General features: G+C 44.2%; 1 protein-coding gene across 9 annotated transcripts in view; it reads right to left on the bottom strand.

Moving 5' to 3' along the window:
* Positions 1-18,455, bottom strand: part of HELZ (helicase with zinc finger) — a 2,743,493-nt gene that overhangs the window by 1,523,081 nt on the left and 1,201,957 nt on the right. For all 9 annotated transcript variants that reach the window (XM_069655034.1, XM_069655036.1, XM_069655035.1 and 6 more), the window contains one exon: positions 12,923-13,053. In XM_069655034.1, the coding sequence (XP_069511135.1) occupies positions 12,923-13,053 (131 nt within the window). The remainder of the gene's footprint in view (positions 1-12,922; positions 13,054-18,455) is intronic.

Genomic DNA, 18,455 nt, shown 5'->3' with positions numbered 1-18,455 from the left:
GCAACAATGCCAAAGAGTGGGAAAAAGAGTCTCAGTCTTAGCAGGAGAAAAAACAAACACTTCAAATCCAGCAAAGCTGCTGGGGGACTCTATAGGTAAGGGAAATTAGCCATAAGATGAGAATTCTCCCTAACACTCTTGCATGTGGATTACGAGGCCTACCCTGCTCCTTGGGGCTAGGTGGGTAGGTGTGACACTCGAACCAGAGGTCGGTAGAGCTGCGTTTAGGCGCCCCCTTGGAAATTTGCTGGTATTAGGGCATAGCCCTTCGGCCATGGTGCCGGTACAAGGCAGAGCCGCTCGGGCGAAGACCCAGTAAAAGAACCTTCCAGCTCCTCAGCACTGCTACCGGGAGGATCCGAGGATCCCTCGACCCGATGGCCGGTAGCTGCAGCAACCTCGGTGCACATGCTGGCAGAAGGACCTGATCGGTCCCTCCCGGGCGGGAAAGTCTCTGGAAAGGAGTCTCCCTTGCGGGGTGGGATGGAGAATATCAGCCCTACTTTGGGCCTGGTTCGATGCTTCACAAAGTTCTTGAGATCTTCTGGTGGCGACTTCTGGAAGAGGTCCCTCCACCTGGCTAGTCTGTTCTTCAGCGCTTTCGAGGACAGCGAGTCACACGCTGAACAAGATTGCCAACCGTGGTCTGAGCCAAGGCAATGTAGGCAGAGGGCGTCTGAAGTTGGGAAGAGCCCGTTGCAGGATGGACACCTGCTGAACCCTGTAGAAGTCGACATGCGTTGAAGAGGAGCGTGACGCCTAAGGATCGAGTACCTGAATGATAAAAAGACAAAAAATAAGTATCAGCGCGTGGAATTACATGGCCGAAGCCAAACCAAGGAGCGCTGGTGAATTCGCCCCATTCCCATCGATGCAAAAAAGGGGACTGTGGTGTGGAGGCGGAGTCAGGGCAGCGCATGCTCCCTGAGCCGCACCCCCACACGCCTCTAAATTTAAAGGGGACAAAGGTTTTTTCTGGTGAAAAAGGTTCCGTCTCCCGTCCCTTGGAAGGGACACCCATACAGTATGGAGGAAAGGGGACCGGACGCAAGAGTAAGGTGGATTACCAACTCTGGTATTCTGCTACAGGTACCCTTTCCATGGCCGCTTTCTCTAACAGGGAAAGAGTGTCCTGTAGAAGCAGAAGATCCGGTTTCGAAGAGATTGCCCTTGGGCCACTGTCTGTACTACCCATGCATCTGAAGTAATGCAATGCCATTCTTGCATATGTGGGTCAACCTGCCTCCCAGGGCAGTCCTGTGAGCAAAGTGCTCAAAGAGGTTTTGGGGCTGTGGCAGAGGGCAGTGAGGAGGTGGCTGCCTGCAGAGTTCTTCCTCCACGGCCTGTAGGGGCACGCAAATTTCTCCTTTGTCCTCTGAATAGCCAGACCTCTTCCCCCTTTGACTAAAAGAGGAGCAATAACGAAAAGATCGACCCCTTCAAGTCGGCGTAGGTGGGTGTTGGTGCAGCCTATGCATGACTGCCCCCAAAGATTGCGCAGCAGCCTTAGAAACTTGTAGATTTTCCAAGGTGTCGTCTGCCTTTGGTCTAAAAAGTTTGGACCCATCGCCGGAAATGTAAAGGAGCCTTGATTGGATGTCAGGGGCAAACCTAGACTTCCGTAACCACGCAAATCTCCTTATTACCGTACTCAAGCCCGTACACCGGACGATGCAGTCTGATGCATCAAGGCCAGGCAGAAGGGACTGGCAGGAAGCCTCCTTACCATCACTGATGAGATTGTTACAACCATCTCATCTCCCCTTCTGGAATGCTTTCTGCTGTCTGTGAAATTACATTCCATAGTGTGTATGTGTATTTCACCAGAGCACAAGTGACTTTGGTGGCCTTCAATGTCATGCTTCCCGCAGAGAAAACCCTCTTAGTTAGTGCATTGTATTTCTTATTGTCGCCATCTGTTGGCATGGTCGGATAAACTGCAGCCTTTGAGCTGGAAGCAGCCACCTGCACTACCAACCTTTCTGGTGAAGGGTGCCTAGAAAGGAATTAGTCTTGCATGAGGAACTTTTTGGTGATATCCGTTTTGTTGTACCTTCGGGCATAATATTAACAGACGTAACCTCCAGGCAACGGTCCTTTACATCCGACGCTTGAAGCAAGAGCAATACCATTTTTAGGTAAGCCCTAGGGTCTTCAGCAAGTCCACCCAGCATGGAGACCAATCATTTCATGCCCTGATCCCGGTCGGGCGGACTTGCTCCGGCATCCAACAAAACGTACCCGCCGTACTTTTCCTAGAAACACGGCACGTGAAACAAAACACCTGTTAATTTAAATATACGTGATTATGCGATCTAGTGACGAGACAAACCATAGTAGAGTTGCAATACATTAGTCATGAAATAATAGGCACTTTGATGAAGAAAATAAAAGCAAACAATTATTTGTCTGGACAAAATCTCGATACTATATGTTTCTTCTTTAATAGGTGGGATTCAACCCAATTTACTTAACAACACTGCAACAAAACAGATCAATTCGGACCGCAAAAACAAGGGTAAGATATTAAGATTCTAATTAAACAAAAGAACACATACCCTGACTGGTGAAAGCATGTTAGCAGATAGGGATCTTTTTTAAACTCACACATAGGATTTACTATGGGGTGACAGGTAACGGAGAGCAGCTAAACAGTAAGGACAAATTAAAAAGTAAACAAATTCAATTAAGAACAGGGAGCTGAACCCTAAGCACAAGAAGTACGAAGGGAATCCACATAGGATAGATATGAAAACAAAAATCATGATGTCAAATATGTGATGTCTGATCATGTTTTTCCTATGTTCTCCTCTTTCTTCCATTTTCTTCATATGTGATTTTTCACAACCCATATATACCACCCCGACCCCACCCCAAATATTGGTCCTTCTGTATGTATTTTTCGTTTTGTGCATTTACTTTGTTAGTCACAACTATGAACTTTTTGAAACATGCAAACCCTTGTAGGTTTTACAATTGTTACACTTTATTTTGTACAATATTGTCAAATAACAGGAAAAAACCTTGAAATGATGTATACATTTCTTTTTGCAAAACAGTAAAAGCCCGGATTTGAAAAAGGCACAGTATAATGTCGAAACACGTGTCATCATAAAGGACAATAAAAATATCTTATATACATATCGAATCTGAATCTTCATTTACCCCAACTGGAAACATTACGGGTATCAAATGGAAAAAATCTTTGGCGCAGAAAAAGGTGTAAGCACATACACAAGCTCTGCCTAGAAAGGAAGCTAGGGTCAACAGAGGAATGTCTACCTTTTCACCAACTCCTTGTTCCCAGCAGGAGTGGTGTCTATGTTAAACAATTTTCTAAAATAGGATTGTTTAGTGCTGTGTGGAAGGGAAGCACAGACTCCTTGGGAGAACCTCAATCCAAATTGTCACTAAGGTCATCTTGGGTCATTTTCTTAACAGGACATCCCCAACCCAAATACTCAATTACCCTATTCATGACCGTTCTATAGGCATTAGGGTTAGAGGATATTTCTGGTGTGTAAAATCCCACCTCAGAAGAGTTATAAAGAACACTGGCTTCTTTTAGACATGTGGCTAGGTCTTCAATCCGGGATTGTTTTGAGACCAACTCCTTTGGAAAATTGGGATTCCCAAAATGTTAATTTCCGTAGGGTACGTAGTCATTTTCCTCCTCCTCTTCCTCAAAGAAGGACCCCAAAGATCTTAAGAAATCAGATTTTGATGTGGGCTTAAAACTTGTCACAGAGGTCGACATTGAAGGACCCTTTCAACTTAAAGGGAGGATGTCAGCGAAGCATTTTGCTTGAATGAAGTCTCAGTGATAGATGCTGTTAATGCTACGCAAGACATCCCTGAGATCTTCAGACTTGGACTCATTGGTGGAAGCCTTGCTGGATTCTCTGCCGGTCTTGGAAGACGCAGTGCGTTCAACAGCCTTTTTCGGCTCTTTCGAGAGAGTGGCTGTCTTCGAAAAGACCTCCATCATCTTTCCCCTGAACTTTTCCCATTCGGCCGCAGAAGTGGTCTTATCAGGAAAAAGTATGTGTGCCTTGTCGGGCAAGGAATTAGAGGATGTGGAACAATGGCAGTGTTTTTTCAACTTCATTTGTGACAAAGTGTGACGAGAATCGCACCTGTATCTTGACCGTTTGGAATGTCGTTTATTGGGCCTTTCTGGAGACTTATCGCCAGTGGAGATTCTACCTTTGGAAAAAAGTCTTCTTCGAAGGTGTGGAAGACGGAGATTTGGAAACCAGCCGACCCAGGGCGAGAGCTTCGATCTTCCCCCCTTCAAGACCTTGGTGGTCAATGATTGGCATGAGCTGCACTCAATGACCTTATGTTCTTTGCTGAGGCACCAGAGACAAATCCTGTGCACATCTCCACACATCTCTTGAAACCTGTTTTCGGCGTAGATCTCATGAAGATTTTAATGAAGACGTTAGTCGAGAGATTTGCTGAGGTTAGTCGAACCGTTCCGAGAGCGTGCTGTGCATTTGGAAAAATGGAACGGAGCGCACTGCGTGCGATTTATACAATCATCGAAGTCACTACCAGACGCAGGAATAGTAACAGTTGAGTGACATCGACTCAATGGCCCACAGCGCCCTCTGCGGTTGAAAGTATTTCTAAGAACGAAAGGCAGGATATGGATATATCCAAGATGAGGAATCGGTTGGAGGAGAAAATCCATTAGAATGGGACAAAATGCCCTTCCTTGCGCCACACGTGCTGAGAAGTGCAGGACAGACAATTGCAAGGACTTCACTGTGGGCGTGGGTGACTGGAAATCTTGAAGGGAGTCCTCAGCCTTGGCCCCAAATAGGGTGTGCTCATCGAAATGCATGACCAGGAGCTTTGTTTCAACGTCTGGAGCAAAACCGGACTACCAGTCTGGCTTCAGAGCAGCCAGAAGCACGGAAACTGCTCTCCTGAACATCCGTGAAGATCTGCTCTCGAACCTTGACTCCAATATTTCCTCTATCCTCATCCTACTATATCTCTCTTCTGCCTTTGACATGGTCAACCATACCATGCTGCTCAACCTTGTCCGTGATAACCTGGGTATCACCGATCAGGCTCTTGCCTGGTAGACCACTTTCCTCTCTGATTGACCCTCCTAGGTCCAACTGGGGTCCTTCCTATCATTTATCTTCCTCTCTACCTGTGGTGTTCCCCAGGGGTCTAACCACTCGCCCTGGCTTTTCAACCAATACCTGGCAACTCTTGCCCACTGCCTTGCCATGTTCTGCTCAAACTTCCAGTGCTACGCTGATGACAACTCATTTTCAGGCTGCCCTCGGCCACCTCCTCTCCCTCTCTCATCTCTGATTGCTTAACTGCCATTCAAGATTGGTGTGCCTCCAATTATCTTTGTCTGAATGCCACCAAGACAGAGATCCTCCTCATTGGCACACCTTCACCATCCTTTCCCCTCACTCTCTGGCCAGCCTCCCTTGGCCCTCCTCCTACCCCCTACCTGCAAGGCCAAGAACCTCTGGGTCATCTTTGACTCCACACTTTCCTTCTCTGCCCACATCTCTGCTGTCTCTAAAAAGTCAAACTTCCTACTGCACCTACTCGAGGTACTCTGCCTTTCCTCTCCTTCCCCCAGAAGCTCACCGTCTCCCATGCTCTGACTCTCTCCAAGTTGGACTATTGTAACAGCCTCTTTCTAAATCTACCTGCCTCTACTCTCCGCCCTCTGCAACTAATCCAGAACTGGACTGCGAGACTTGTCCTTGGCCTCAAGCCCTGGGATCATATCTCTCCAGCTCTGAAATCTCTCCATTGGCTCCCAATGAATGCAAAGCTTAAATTCAAACCCTCTGCATTGTCCACAAGGCTTTCTGGGGCCCGTGTCCAAAATACCTTCGGCTATCCCTCTGTAAATCCCTCCCCTCTCGAGCTCTTCGCTCCTCTACCTCCAACTCCCCCCGGGTCAGTCATTTTTCAAAGAAACGAGCTGGGGCAGATCTCCGTCTTCAGGTGGGGCCTTCCTCTGGAACACCCTCCCTGCCACTCTAAAACATGAAGAACCATCTCTGGTTCCTGAAGCACCTCAAGACCTTCCTCTTTGCTTCTGCCTTCACTCCCCTTCTCCCCTGCTGATCTGCTCTCTTGGCACTGTGCACATGGCCACCCTCTGTCCCCTTTACCAGGTACCTGCTCACCCTGCCACCCACCTGCACTGCCTCCTGCCCCCCCCCTTGCACTGGGGACTGTATCTGTACCCATACAGTCCCCACCCCTATTTTCTTCTTTTTCTGCACTTATCTGACTTACCCACTCTGCTACCGTAAATACAGCACTTTTCATTTGCTGGCTGCAATACCACTGTTTATTGTCTCCATTATCTATTTATTTTTATTTATTATTATTTATTCTGTTTCTCCTCTGCTCTGCACTTTCCACTCTCCCCCTTCCATGCACTTTTTCCAACTTGCGCGTTCTCAATGTCACTGGGCCCTAGTAAGATCGCTGTTTTCTCCACTGTTTCCCCTCCCTTGCCTGGTCATGCTCTGAAACACTCGTGTACGAGCGTGTTACAAATAAAATATATCATCATGCAGGCAAGGTCCATTAGATCCTCTTGTTCCACAGAGACTTCCTCTGGAAAAACTTGTGTCCCTGGAGCAATATGGTAGTAGCCCAAAGTGGAAAGGATACACACAACTCCTTGTCAAAGACCTTTCAGATGGATATCCCCATAGGAACCCCTAGGTTCGTCGGGGGTGTGAAGAGGCGGCAGGGGCGGCAGGGTTCGAGTCAGCAGGTAAACAGTTGCGGTCTAGCAAGGAGTTACTGCCAGCTCCTTCAAATGTGGTGGGCCTCGTTGAGGCATTGGGGCCTCTGTATAGATGTCGAGCATCTTTAGCCAAATGCTTTCCCATTCCTCTGAGGTGTGGCTTGAGTGGGATGCAGTACCTGTGGGGTAAAATACTCTGAGGAGTCCCTTGAGCGGTTAGTACTCGTTGTTCTCGGAAGAATGGTGTTCTCAAAGAGCTGCTTGGTGAGCAGGACAACTTGCTGAGTTTCCTCTTCTGGGTCTTGTATTGGTCTTCCTCTCTCATCTGCTCCATGACCAGCGACTGAAACAGAGTAATGTTTTTTCAGCACGCTTCCTTAAGGCCACTGGGTGCATGAATTTTTAAGACTTGCAATACTGTGAGTCATGCTCCTCGCCCACGCAGTATAAACAGATGCAATGGGCGTCAGAGACAGATATCACTTTCCCACAATCTAGGCAATGATGGAAGCCTGAGGCCATGCCAGTGCTAGGCATGACAGTAGAAAGCTAAAGATCAGTGCATTCCTGAAGAATGGCCCTAACTTCACATTCGGCGCTTGGCACTAAGCGGAACCTATTGAAGCTGACACAACTGTGCTCTCTAGTGTCAAAAAGATTTACGAATGCAGTTGGCACTGGAGGCAGAATATCATAGAAGAGGAATCCATGGGAGAGAGGAATCCTTTAAAGACATAGCATTGGAAGATACCTTTAGAAAGTAAGGAACCAACTACTTAAGACAAAAGAAAAGGAGGATCTGCAGTTTGCATATCTAACAAAAGTTATTGCAATGAGAAATACTAACCTGTCTGGGTAATCTCGGAAGACAGGAATGCTGAAAGAAGACACCAGAAAAGGCACAAAAAAAGAAGAAAAAAAACTACGATCAAATTTAGATCCCAGGAAGGAACAAAACATGGTTTTTATCAATGTAAAAAGAGACGGATAATTGCCTTGCCATGGCATTCTCTTAAAAACAGATAACCAGTAGCACTTGGCCAGTCGTTGCATAAGAAAAAAACATTCCAGATTAAATGCTGTGTGGAACGTCAGGGTCAAGATGCCCATCACTATATTTACTAGAGAACTATCTTCACTTGAGGCACATATGGATTTTGTAGCAGATCTTCAATTATTTAACAACGCATTCATGACATCCTTTGAGGTTCCAGTTCTGATCTCTTAGCTTCTGAATAACCAGAGCCACACAGATCATTATAGTTCCAAATCTTCTTAGCCACTGCAGCATTTACAGAATTAGGAGAAAAAGAGGGAATACAAAATGAGATCAAACTCACCATCAAAGCATCATCCTAGTCTCCCCCCAAGAGCAAATTCCCTAGACAAAATATAGGACACGGTTCTCACTGAAGTCAAAGAAGTCCATCTGGGTAACTTTTCAAAGGATAAAGATCATTTCTAGCACGACCCGATAATGCTTCCACTAGTGAGCTGTTACATGACAGCATCTGTGCAATCATTTCTTGCCGAATAACAGAAAAAAATATTTTGCTCTCTGAAGCACAGTACCTCTAAATAAAGCCGAGTGGATCCCACAGTGCCTTGATTATATGGAACTGTGGCAGTATTGTTAGTCAATATCTGGGGAAACATCTCTAGAATAGAAGAAATACATATGCAGGGCCAGTCTCAGCTCGAACACTGAAATCACGTCTCCTGTCCTTGTCCACCCAAAAACCACAACCAAAGATCCTGCAAAAAATCTTAAAATTACAAAAATAACACACAAATATAGAAAAAGGGGCTGCAACTGCCCCAATACTTTAAATAGTGGCATCACATGACCCACTGACAAACCCTCTTCTGAAATAGGGCTTCTGTGACCAGAAATGTGCATGCAGACCCAAGTCCAAGAAATCAGATTAAATTCTCTTAAAGAAACAAGGACAGGAATAGAATCATGAACAGACTGGAAGATGCTGCTCAGTTTTTTGTTCCTCTATCCAAAAACATTCCTATGAAAGCCCTCTAGATGGTTTGATAGAGGCATGCCAACAGATCAGGTAGAAGCCCAGAGACTAGAGAAATCTGCATGCTCAAAGTTTTTCGACACCAAATCTGGAGACCACGCTTTCCGGGGCCAATCGCCATAACATATGAACTTGTTTTGTTCCCGAAGTGGTCTTGTAACTATCACCATAACCTTCTTGAAGTTTCAAGCATAAAGTAGCAAGGTAAATAGATGGGGTGTCCCTCCTACCACAAAGCGTAGGCACTGCTGATGTGTTTGATGCACCAGGATGTGGCAGAATGCCTCCTAGAAGTCATGGGGCACTAACCAGAACTCTCTTGAATGGTTGAAGAACCTAAACCAACATGACCATTTAACATCTCATTTTGCCAAGGCATTCTTTCACCAGCCTTAAATCCAGAATTGGCTTCATCCCTCTTGACATCAACCCCGCTTTGTGGGTATAAAGAAATAACTTGAGCCTGCCACACCGTTTGTAAATACTCCAGCTAACCTGTTGGCCAGTGTGGGTAATGGTAAACAAGGATAGCTAAGAAAAAAGGGTGTAATTGTCAGGAAATAACCATGGGTAACAAACTACAAAATCCACCTTTCAGACTGATTGGTCTCTATCCTCTGGGAAAGATTAGATTCTGCTGCCCCATAAGCATCGGAACAACGTGGTCCAAACCAGAGCTATTTTGAGGGTAGTTGCTGTGGCTCTTGACTATTTTGTCAGAAATATTGGCAGAAGCTACTGTACCTGTCCTTTGTTTATATTGCGTCACAAAATTGGTATAGGTAAAAGGAGTGGATAAAAGGAGTGGATAAAAGCGTAGAGTCAACAGTCTGGACTGTGGTCAGTGGACTAATGCATCCACTACAAGCATCTGTAACTAATATAATCTGACTTAATAATCACAAATTCAAATTGATTCACACAGCCCTTCATCCTTCTGAGGTCAATAAAAGGTGTACCACTGAGTGGAGTAACAAACATCACTTAGCAGCTCCGTAGCCCTCCCAGAGATAAAAGTGTGCTATAGAAATACAACTGTAAGGTTATGCAATTGAAAGTGTAGCATTTAATGGAAGTAGGCAATATTTTTTGTTGTCATTCTAGTAGGTTTAAACATATCCAGGTATCTTGTTTGAAGAAATGTGGTTCCATACCAACAAGCACCATCTAGAGAGATTCAGTATACTTTTTCTGTGGCAAACGGGCAATGTGAGAGTGAAGTTGGCCAGACAGAGAGCATTGGGTGTCAGCTATATGGTAACCACAAACCGCTGCTGCATGTAAATAATGTAATATTTCATGCAATTATTCTATGTATTTGATCTCATATGTAACCTGCAATCCACGAACAACCTATAATGCGCCCTGATACCTCCGGGTGTGGAGCGCTATATAAATAACTAAACATTCTTGCATAAGGAGTCTTAGTTTCTCAGTCTGAATGGAGTGATGGAAAGACCATTAGACGCAAACCAGCCAAAAAAGCTTGCACTATTTGTCTCCCCAGGACAGAAAATATTTTGCCGCAGATTGGCATTAACTAGGTTGGTCTAGAGGCAACTCTGCCACTGGAACAACAGTCCTATTGACTCAACAGCGCCCTAAACTACCCTGTGGAAGGAGGAAAACTCCCCCATCCCCTAAGGTCTATTTCAAAAAGTTACTGTGGGTGATGTTTTCAGCCCACGTTAACTAAATTCTCACGATTACAATATGGGGACTCATTGGAGGAAAGGGTATTGAGCTCGGTGCTGCAGATGAAATTGCTAGTGGTGTGACAAGAACTAGCAAATAAGGTCCAACTTAGTACATCACCAAAAACCGAGGACAGGGCTGTAGGATGGCCTTCACTGTTAAGTGAAGGGCAGATGTACTTCTGCTGCTGGAGTGGGTACTGCCGCCCTTGGCGCTGGGGCCCGTTTGAAGATCTCTACAATATTGACCTAGAGGGCCTTCCTCTCAACACGCCATTTCAGCCGAGTACAGGTCTTTGGAAAGGTGGAGCAACACTGCAGGGGTGGAGGACGAGTCTTACCTCATTTGTTTTAATTGTGATGCCATTAGTGTACATGGGCTTGCAAGAAGAAAAGTTTTATGTCTGGCATCATGGTCCAGAAACTGCAAGTGCATATCTGACACCAATATCTAGTGCTTGCAGGAATTGAACGAAAATGTGAAAAATGCAGAGTGACTGTTCCGATACTCATCTCTGTGCAAGTGAAAATAAAGAGGTGAAGTCAGTGGGCTTGTGCAACTCTGGTTATGCACGTTCAACATCGATTCCAGTGAGCAGTAACGCCCTGATATAGATGGTTCAGAGCCATACTGTGACCGCTTGGGAAAACGTTTCTGAATGCAGTCTTTGTCTGCAGCAATGTCAGAAGATAAAGTACCTGTAGAATGGAGGTTTCTATAAGAATAGACTCACCTCCATACAGTTAACTGTAAACCTGTCCAACCAGGCAAAGCACACAATTGAAAGCTTTTGACAAGAAGGCTACCCTGTGGGAAAGGTGTTCCTTCAGGGATAGCTTTGGGACTCCAGAACCAAAAGCAGGCCAAGAGGCTGTATCCCACATAACTGGTTTAAACACACCAGGGGCACCGTACTCCAAGTACCCACCCATGGCGAGGAAATTAAGTGAGATGCACTTGAAGCCGCTGAGGGGTGACCCTCTGGGCTCTGTGTCTTGTAAAGCGTAACTGAGCGTAGCTTCATTCTCTTGAGAAAGTGTCCTTATTTCTGCACTGTTCCTCATAATGGGTCATTCACCCAAAGGTGGCCTGTGCCAGGGACATCTGATAGCTGTGAACAGTCTTTCTGTTGCTTCCTGTGTTTATGGACCTCATCGTAAAAATGTGCAGTGCACATTCCTTGACCCACCTATTGGGACCCAACTTGCTTTGTCAAAGTACGTTGGGCATGAACAAACGAGTCAGATTGCAAGTGGCAAGGAACAGCCCACACAGGCCTCAGGATGGACCATGAAAATAGAGTATAAATCACGTTTTTGTCACGGAAGGGACCAAGATATAGGTGCTGCTTCTTAGAATCACTAAAGAAATAAGGGACTCGGATTGACTGCCCATTACAGCCACAGGGGCCTCAGCCAGCTATCCAACAAAAACCCTGAAAGGGTCTCAAAACGTGTACTGGCCTCAATAATCCATACATGGATTTCAGAGCATGGTAGATCAGGCCTAAAATATACCTGGTGGGAGGCTCAGATTCAAACCATTACTGGTGGCTTGTCATGGCGTAAAGTGATTGTTCCCAGTTGTTTTGAAAAAAAAGATACTCACCACAGTCTTCTTTGCAATCAAGTCCTACAAAGCCAATAAACCTGCAATGTTGTAGATCTCAACATATGGAAAAGCCAGTTGGGATCGAAACGGAAAAGGAGTCAATGTGCATATACAGGCAAATTAAGCCATGAACAAGATAAAGGAGACAAAGATAATGTGGTCTGTGTCAGAAGATTTTACACGGTAGCCCAAAATCCTCTGATGAGTTAAATGGTAAACAAAGGAGCAGTTCTATAATCAGTGAAAAAGGGGAGAGGCGATCCCCATAAAAATAAAACGCAGGACAATTTGTAAAAAGCATGTGTCCCTGTGTAAAGAATAATAACTCTGCAAGATGGTTCTGATCTTGTTCTGCAGAGAAAACAGACTGGCACATTAAGGCTCACATTTGCATTAGGGGGCCTGCATGTGCATATCGCACAAATGGTTCCATTACTTTTCAAATACATTGCAATAAGTCCCTTGACCTCAGTACGACGAGTATGTAAAGTAGTATGGGGCAGGGTTTGAGGACATGCTAGTAAGATGTGTCATGCAGACAAAATCAGCGTATGTAAATTAGAAGAATATTCACGGTTGGAACATATTGCAGATTTTTTAATAAAATACATAGTCTATGTAAACATTTCTCCATAATATATTAACGCAACAAAGCCCAGGAAATGCAAATTCATTATGGAAACCAAATCGGATTCCCTCTTTAGAAGACTGACTCCCCTAAATATGAATTGTCAAACCTATCTCACATAATGCATAGAGAAAAGAATGTGGGAATCATTTAACTAAGGGATGTAACGCCATAATTAACGTGCTTCCTGTAACATGTACATACCTGTTTGGGCTCCATGGAATGGGAGGCGTTAAGGTGAGATCTGGAAACAGGAAGCTGTTCTCCTTTATCCTGTCCAAGGCATAATGCATTTCACAGAGGGGCAACCGATTTAGCTGAAACTGAAGTTCCACCTGGAATTAACAGGAAAGTGAAAATAAAATCCACAATTAGTTCAGGCAGACAATTCCTAAAATAATGCTTTATGCTCAGTGAAGGAAGTATTGACAATGATACAAACTACCTATTGTTGCAAGCAGTGATTTTGTTTGTGGTCACTATGGTTATTATCGACAAAGCAGGGTTGAATTCCTACAAACTGAAATGTTCTTTGTGCCACTGTGTACTTACAAGATTAAGCCTCAATTAGCTATTGGATGTTATTAAAACATAACTAATCCCTTCACACCAGTTCCGTTTTCCTTGCCGCCAATTTTAGGAAGTGGTATTACTTGTATGAGAGAAACGATCAAGGCACCAAGAACAACAAATGTTCTTAGTGAGTTCTGCAGTGCCCTTTGGTCGATTTTCCATTGCAACTGCACCAAGCTAATTGTTATTCTGCTCAGACCACTCAAGCCGAGCACTCTTCCAATAATTGCCTGTTCTGCTCTTGCTATCAAGTATGGTATGTGACATCAGTAGTTTCCTTCTGCTGTGTTCCCGAGACCTCTTTAGCTATATTTACACACCTCTCTTTTGTATTTGCAACTCTAATAGTAAATATGAACTCAAAATGTCTATTTTGCACAGTCAAACTGTGGATTGGATTTTCTTTTTGAAATAAAACAAAATGGTATTCATGAATGACTACACTGATCCAGCCACAATTCTATAGGGTATTCACTTAAAAAGAAATTGAAAATTAAACCAAACTGCAAATCTGTCAATTGGGTCACTCCCACCATAGCCAGACTTCATATGACACAGGCGATCCCAGTTCCACATGCCAATAAAAGTCATCTTGCAGCGTGGGCAAAGGCACGAAGCTCTGAATAGCCTCCAAGGGGAATGACACACAATGGAAGGCAGGTTTACCTAAAATTATGGCATGTATCACTCGACATGCTGCCTCGTACATTGTATAGCAAAAAATCCTTGAGATCGCAAAATCTTTTTTTAATGTACAGTTCTTAATACATCATTCTGTAAATATTCATTAGGAATTTGATAATGCTGAGGTGGTTCAACTCTGCTGTTTTATTGCTTCCCTTTACCAGCAGGTTTCTACATATTTGAATAATGTGAAGCTGCCTACATGAGCCTTTCCACATTTCTGAGATACTAGTTGAATGACGAACATTTCTATAGTGAATGATGCCCAGAGGTCTCATGGCGCTCACCACCACATGTCATTTTACAGCACAGTCTACAAATAGGTATTCGTTTTTCTTAAACTTTATCCAAGTTGTTGCTGGCAAGCAATGAAACCTGATCAAAAATTCTTAACGGCTAATTTGGGACACACTCGAATGCTGTGAGCGCTGCTCTCTGTAAACCCTTAAATTACAAGAAAATGGAAAGTGTCCACGGTCTGTGGATCACTTACATCCCCTGCACACTCGGAAGATTGTATGGTAACAAACAATAGATACATTTCAATTAGAGTTATAAGGTTGTTACTTAACAAGACTTATTTGTGAGTCAACTTAATTAAACATTAACTCGTGATTGAAATCATAATTTTAATTTAACTCAAAATCGTGGAGCGAAACAACGTTCCAACTATAAGCACACCGTTACAATATTACATGCATATTGATACACTGTATTAAAAAATGATTATTAAAAACTCAACACGTTTCGGAAATACAATTTCATCAGGAGTAGTTATTTGTGGGTACATTCACAACATTCTGTAATACAGATTTCTGATATCTGTAGGGTACAAAATAAATAATGTTCTCTTAATTTACATATATAGGGATGGTACATTTTAGATCTACAGAAATTGGCTGAGGGGACAACAATTTACATAGGTGCCCCACTGTGATTCTGCCTGTGTTAAGGCTGGATAATGATCCAATTTCATAACTGGAATGGTTGCATGTGAATATCCAAAAATATGTATGAGTAATAGTATTCGAAATTACAAAAAGGTCCTTTCTTTCTACCGTTAAATGTTAAATATTCGTTACGGTTACAAGGCCTACCTCTGGGATGGAAGTTCGATCCAGGGTATGCAGTAAAATAGTTGTAGAGTCGTCAGAGGATGTTAATTCATGAACCCAATTCTCAGATGTACAGACCAGTTGTTTTAACTCCTTGCCTTTGAACTAAAAAGTGGATATATGTAATTGGGGCTCAGTAATTCAGGGTCGGACAGGAAATGAGAGCTTACCTCCTTGTACGGAGCTTTATCGTATATGCTTGGAGACTCGGGGTATCAGGTTCTGATGCTCAGGTCAGTATGTAGTCATCAGATAATTATTGGAATCTTCCTAGCGCCACACAGACTGTGGCCCACCTGGGAAGTAGAAGGCTCTATGGGTACAGGATAAAGTACACAAGAGTTCTAGTTTAACTCTGAGTAAGATAAACGTTGAATAAAGTGCACAGACCTACATTCTAGTGGTGTGAAGAGGATAAGAGATTGTATAACTACGATATGGCATACTGCCTATAGTTATAGATTATGGGTACAGTCGCTATATGTACATAACATTTCACGAGAGTGCCATTAATCAGTCCCCACGTGGGGGATGGTGAAAAATAAGGGCCATTCAAGGTGCATTGCGGTGAGTACTCAGTCCGGCTTAGTTTGATGGTGAATCAATGCCCGTTGAAACGGAGCGCGGTATCTGACCACAGAAAGGCATGCTGTTGGTTGCTGGATGAAATACACCAGCTTGTGAGCATAAACATGCAGGGATAACAGTGATGTAAACTATTAAATAAATAAAAGGACGGTTGGAATCAAATTAGCCACTGCTCGTCATGGTACTGGCTGGGTTTAATGAAGGGTAGTGAAAACCAGTAACTAACAAGAATCTATGAGCCAGTTTTCTGTCCGACGTACGTCAACTCGTCAGCAGAGAAATAATGCTGTTCATTATTAGACTTACTTAAGTTATGGCGCTACTCCCGATCCGAGTGGATGTGATTCAGCAACTGGAATGCTGCCGTTACTACAGGAAAGCGTATAAGTCATCCGTCTGTTGAATGACGTCTCGTTACGTCCGCGCGATGACGTCAGATGTAAACATCTGACGTCATTGCGTATTGCGTCATGAGTTATGATTTATCCCGTATGTGAGCATACAGATCCAAGGGAAACATCCGGTGGTGTGTCAGATGATGACTACTCTATAAGGAGCAAGGCTCCAGTGATTACAAGTAATGGAGTAGAGAGTAATTCAAGTAGTTTAAATGGGCGGAAAAAACGTCCTTTTAGAAAAGGTTTTGTCTTCACTGTAGATAGGGTCTCTGGGTTTGTAGAAATGCAAGGGTCCCAAAATACCTTCAGAGGAGAAATTTATCGGACAATGGGGCACCTATGTTCACAATCTTTTGGTACAATGTACAAGGGCAAGTTAGACAAATCAGTTTATAGTGCCGATGGTCAATGCACATAGGAAAAAAGAATACATAAACTGAAAGAACATTTGTATATGTGGAATTTTAACCCTCCACTGGAATGTTTATGAATCATCTGTGATGTTATGTGGTCTGTTCGCTAAACACCATTAATGTCATAAGGACCAAGTGATCTGAACTAATACTCTTAGAGACACTGACAGAAGTCTGTAGTATGCAATGCTAATAATGCGATTTAGTGACTGTATTGGGATAGTTAAGGGTTTGTAGCATCAGGTGGTAACAATGCTATGGCTATGAAGATCATTATACGCGTTAGCTACATAGAAATGCTTTCCACATTAACATGATGTTGACTATAGACCCATCACCACTGTCCCATTCCTTCTTAAAATCCTGGACAAAGCAGCCTACCTGCAGGTCCAACACTTCCTCAAAGAGAATCAACTCCTAGGTTTGAGGCAATCTGGCTTCCGCCCGAAACACGGGATTGAGACCGCCCTACTCGACCTTAAAAACCAGATGGATGATGCAAGAGACCTAGGCAAACCTGTCCTGCTCCTCCTCCTCGATCTCTCCGCCGCGTTCGACCTTGTTGATCAGGACGTCCTATGCCACCACTTGACCTCCACTGCTAATTTATAAGCTCATTCCAGTGCTTGGATCACCTCTTTCCTACAAGGAAGGACCATGCAGGTTTTCTCGGATCTAGCTACTGCCTCACCCACCATTATGCTATGTGGCGTACCACAAGGCTCATGCCTCTCTCCCATCCTCTACAATATATTCACTCGCCCCCCTCTTCCTCATCCTTGACACCATGGGGATCTCCTACACCAATTACGTGGACGACACGCAGATCCTCATTACCTGACAGGCGACTATGACAATGACTCCAAGACCCTCAACACCATCTACAACACTATCCAAACCTGGATGGCGGCCAACAGCCTCTGTCTCAACTCAGACAAAACCGAACTCCTGCTTGTAGGTTCCCCCGACACTCTCAAAAAACTTGACAACCAATTCAGTCACATCATCATTGACTCCATCAAAATTCCAGCATCCGAGTCAGTAAAAACCTTAGGCGTCTACCTGGACTCCAATCTCTCCATGACCAGACAGGTGAACGCAATTGCCTCTTCGGCTGCCTACCAGGCCAAACTCCTCAATGCAGTCAGACCATACCTCTCCAATGACACCTGTACAAACATAGCAAGGGCTATCACTGGATCACGGTTAGACTACTGCAATGCTCTCTTCCTAGGGACCTCCACAAAAAACCTTGAGAAATTGCAAGTTATCCAAAACAACACCTTACGTGCAGCACAAGGCATTTCCAAAAGAGAGCACATCTCCGCTGCTAGAAGAGCCTCCCACTGGCTCCCCATAAAAGAGAGGATCATTTTCAAAGCCCTGGCCATCACCCACAAATGCATTCACCTCGCAGCTCCATCATACCTATCGCAAAGGATCCACCCTGCCATGTCCTCAAGACCAATTAGGACCCCCTATGCTAACCTACTCACCGTACCCATGGTAAAAAGAGCAAGAGCAGGTGGAGCCAGTTTCCCCTACTTAGCTGCCCTGCACTGGAATGCACTCCCCACTTCCCTGCGAGCAGAACCCTCACTCACTGCCTTCCGTAAAACCACGAAAACCATCCTATTCGCCTGATCTCCTCTACCCCGTACATTACGTTCATCACCTATATGAATATCTGAACTGTGTAAGCTTTTTATGCATGACCTGTATTACATCTCTGCGCCCCATGCTGTAAGCTATGCATAATGTAACTATGTCTGCTGCAAGTAACAGCGCCACAATGCCCCTGGGCTGTCTATGTGCTATATAAATTTAAAAAATAAATAAAATAAATGTATCCATATTGTTAAGGCAATGCCTAGAATAGTCATGTAAATTGCTCGAGCATGGTGGTCTTGAGAGTTAAGGCTCGTCAAGCTACCATCTCTCTCCCTGGGAGGGAAATCTAAGGGCC

Source organism: Ambystoma mexicanum, chromosome 3q, assembly GCF_040938575.1.
Source record: "Ambystoma mexicanum isolate Mex_15411 chromosome 3q, UKY_AmexF1_1, whole genome shotgun sequence".
Taxonomy (NCBI): domain Eukaryota; kingdom Metazoa; phylum Chordata; class Amphibia; order Caudata; family Ambystomatidae; genus Ambystoma; species Ambystoma mexicanum.
This window is presented reverse-complemented; position numbering and strand designations above follow the sequence as displayed.